At 42.3% G+C, this 4,033-nt stretch overlaps 1 protein-coding gene across 2 annotated transcripts in view; it reads right to left on the bottom strand.

The window, feature by feature from the left end:
• scn4ab (sodium channel, voltage-gated, type IV, alpha, b) overlaps positions 1–4,033 on the bottom strand; it is a 56,505-nt gene that overhangs the window by 39,369 nt on the left and 13,103 nt on the right. For both annotated transcript variants that reach the window (XM_024262539.2, XM_024262540.2), the window contains 2 exons: positions 2,099–2,292; positions 1,882–2,019 (listed from right to left, as the gene is read on the bottom strand). In XM_024262539.2, the coding sequence (XP_024118307.1) occupies positions 1,882–2,019; positions 2,099–2,230 (270 nt within the window). In that variant the 5' untranslated portion in view covers positions 2,231–2,292. The remainder of the gene's footprint in view (positions 1–1,881; positions 2,020–2,098; positions 2,293–4,033) is intronic.

Genomic DNA, 4,033 nt, shown 5'->3' with positions numbered 1-4,033 from the left:
CCTGACCGCTTCTTCCCTTTCGGGGTCGCGGGGGTGATGGAGCCTATCCCGGCTACTGATGGGCGAAGGTGGGGTACACCCTGGACAGGTCTCCAGTCTGTCTCAGGGCCTCAATCACACACATTCACTCTCACATCCACACCTAGGGGTAATTTAGAGTCACCAATGAACCTATGAAGCATGTTTTTGGAAGGTGGGAGGAAGCCGGAGTCCCCGGTGAAAACCCACGCATGCACGGGGAGAACATGCAAACTCCACACAGAAAGGTCCCAGCCGGGATTCGAACCAGGGCCTTCTCGCTGTGAGGCAAGAGCGCTAACCACAGCGCCACCGTGCAGCCCAATTTTGTATTTCTCTTTAATCAATTTTAGAGCCAGCCCCCTGCGAGAACCGGGTTTCAGGTGGTGGAGTGGACCTACGTGTGAGACTTCCCCGTCCCATCACTATTGTAGGGTATGGTGCACGTGCGTGAGGTGATTTGTTATTTTGGGTATCCCTCCCCACCAGTTGACCTGGTGTGGTAGGTGCAGGAAGGTCGAGCATATTTTATTGTAATGAATTATATCCTCTCAGAACTCCATCCGTGCCCTGTGTGATCCTGCGTTTAAAAAATAAATAAATTAGTGTCCAATACCCTGCCCTCAACCACTCGTGTTGCCACAATAGCATGGAGACCCTTCGCCTTTGATGGGATCTCACAAATTCCTTGTTAGTTTATGTTAAATTCACTGTAGAAGGTACATAATCTAGGAATGTGAACGCGTTAACACAAATGATTAATCTAACAGAATAAACTCGTTTATTTATTATCACAAATTCATTCATGGCACAGAAACAGACTTTCATTTTGCCTCAGCGGTTCAGGCTTCCACGCCGTGCGTTAAAACTCTGTCAGATATTTTCCAACTTACACCACAGTTTTTGGTACTTTCTTCTTGCTATTTTTCAATTTAGACCGCGTTTTCACAAAAAAATTAACTATTTGATGAATGCTCCAGCACATTGAGCCTCGACTGCAGCTGCAAAGAAAAGAGATTTAAATGCTGATCATCATGAGTTACATGAAGCATCAGTTCAGAGAGAAAGTTCACCTCTTACTGAATGTTTTGTCCAGAAGATGAAGAAACGTTTTGTTTAAAGCAGCCTGCAGAGTGATGCAGAGCACTTTTTTTTTTCTTTTAGGTTTGTTTCTTCTGGCTTTACATCAGCATCTCGGTTTTCTTGGTATAATCCAACAGACAGAAGTCTTCAGTTCTGCTTATCTAACTGTGGATGTGTTTTGCACAGACAATTTACACTCCTAGATTAACACTTAAACATTTATCACAATAAAAATAAAGGAAAACATTTTCTCTATAGCCTGTTTTGTTAAAAAAAAAAAAGCCGCATGTTGTCATATAAAATGTAACTTAAGTAAAACTTTGCAGTTTTTAATTCGCCGACAGCACTAGGTAAAAATAATGTTCTAGATGTACAGCTTTGTGCGTGATTTCATATTGTGATTATTCGCAGATAATAAGTGGTTACAAACTGTAACAAAAAATTAACAATATTGTGATTATTTTCTTCCCAGGTTTAGGATTATTTCAATTTTTTAATTGATTGCCGGCCCTGATAAAAACATTGTGATAAAATTAATGTACAAAGCACTAATCTCGACCCCCCCTAGGTGAGCATTTATAGTTCATTTTTTTCTGGGCCTTTTCCCACATCATTTATAGCTCCGCCCAAAATGTCCCCGTGCTGCCCCTGTGCTCAGAGCAGGTGTGTTTTTCTCTTGAAATGTCTTAAATTTAGTACCTCACCTCATTTTTGTCTAATGCATGTCATAAAAAGGACATTTTCCCTTTTGAATTCACATGTGATCATTTAGGAAGAGACCTTTTGTGACTGATAGAATGGATCCAGATCCTCCAATGGGATGTTGAGAAACTCTGGAGGCGGGTCTCCGAATATGAAGGGCAAAGGCTTCCCTGCCTCCAGATCACTGGCTGGTTTAGGCAGATCGTCTTCGGCTATCTGTTACAGAGAAACACAATCAGGTGATTGATCTGTACTTTCCCCTCTACGGACGGACGGTTGTGAGTATGGATTCTACCTCGATGTTCTTGTCCTTCTTCCGTTGGAGCTCCTTCTCCTCAGCCTCATGTCGTTGTTGGATTTTCTCCAGTGACGCTGGTGTAAAACGAATGAATACTTCTGCACCAACAGGGGGCAGCAGTGATGTCATGTTGATGATGCTCAGATCCACCAAGATATTCTTCCAGAAAAGTTGCCACTTCCTTTAAAAAACTGATGGAAACGGATCAATCAGATATTGAAGACCGTTAAAGTACAATCAATCATTTTCTAACGGAGACGGACTGGAACAGCCAATTAGATCACTTTATTGCTTTCTTATTGTAAACGTTTTCATTATTAATTGATGACTTCTTCATCTTCAGGTTGCTATTGGTTACAACGTCATTCTGTAGCTCAGCCTTCTTTGCACATCAGACAGTAACAGTGTGTGAAGGATCGATTTCTGACAATAATAATCAAGCAGAAATGATCATAACAGGGCAGCAGGATTATCAACCCAAGAGTGGTAAAATCACGAAACAGGGTTTTCGGGATGGCTGCCAAATATGAACAAATGAAGAAACAATGCAAGGTCACAATTTCAGCATTGGGTTTTTAGTATAACTAACTATAAAGGAGGTTTCAGGACTTCATCAGGCTGGACTGCTTCAAATTTAACATGACAGAGATGCACCACAATCGGCAATAAGAACATGCAGAGAGGTTTATGAAAACATTGACTCAAGTTGAGTCAAGGGTAAGGTCTTCTGGGTCATAAGAGTAAACAAAGCAATGTCAACCTTTAGATTTTAACAAACATCCACTGAAAAGTAACCATGGGATATCAGAGATCTGACAAGAGGCAGTTACATGTATGTCTCCCACTCCAGAGATACACCTGCCCCAAAGTCCTGTTTAAACAACACGGCATCAAATCAACTGTTTTTATAAAAAGCGCTTCGAGCTGCGCAGATAAGAGAAGCGCTACACAATTACAAAAACAGAAACACAAAAGTTGAACTAAAAACCCAAGCCCCTTCCATTTTTTATGAATGGAATGTTAGAGTGATGAAGGGGTCCAACTTTCAGCTAATGCATAACATAACATCCCCATAGTTAGAACTAGGGAAGGATGGTTGTTTGAACTAATGTTCGTCTGGCAGAGAAGTTGAGCGAGGAGCACATTCTGTAGAGAGCGCCTTTGATTTAACCTTCGACTGCAAATGGCTAATGTGAGTAGAGAAGAACAAAGTATAGTCTAGCCAGAGTCTGACATATTTGTATTTTAACCTGTTCTACTGGCGATCAGCTCAGTGGCCTTGTGGAAGAGTGTCCACCCTGAGATTGGAAGGTCGTGGGTTCAAATCCCGGCCAAGTCATACCAAAGAAAATGTAACCCAGTGCCTCCCTGCTTGACAGTCAGCACTAAGGAGTTGAACTGGGGGCTTAAACCATCCAATGGTTCCCGAGCACGTCTGTGTCTGCAGCTCACCGCTCCCCCAGGGGAGGGGTCAAATGCAGAGAACAAATTTCACACACTTAGGTTCATGACAAATAGTGGGACTTTAACTGTGGGGGGTTTGATGGTTGATGTCCCTTCTTGCCAAACCACATGATTTCAGTCTCTGTAACATTTAACTTCAGGTGCAGTCTGGAGAAGGAAAGTTGGATTTTGTAAAGCTGTGTTGAAGCTGTTTTCTCACTAAGTCCAGGGAGGGGCCGCCACAGTGAAGAACTATAACGTCAGCATACAGAACATGTGAATGAGGGAATCTCCTACAGTACCACCTACGTTGTTATTTATATGGAGAAAAGAGTGGGTCCAATGATAGAACCCTGTGGTACACCGGTGGTGACATGAAAGGCTTTACGACTTGTGTGAAACAAGATGGCCGCTGGCTGCTTGTATCTTTGCTGATCAGCTCTCCTTCAATCCTACTAAAATCTTAAAGAACTAAAAACATCTTCCAAC

This window comes from Oryzias melastigma, unplaced genomic scaffold (genome assembly GCF_002922805.2).
Source record: "Oryzias melastigma strain HK-1 unplaced genomic scaffold, ASM292280v2 sc00335, whole genome shotgun sequence".
Classification (NCBI taxonomy): domain Eukaryota; kingdom Metazoa; phylum Chordata; class Actinopteri; order Beloniformes; family Adrianichthyidae; genus Oryzias; species Oryzias melastigma.
This window is presented reverse-complemented; position numbering and strand designations above follow the sequence as displayed.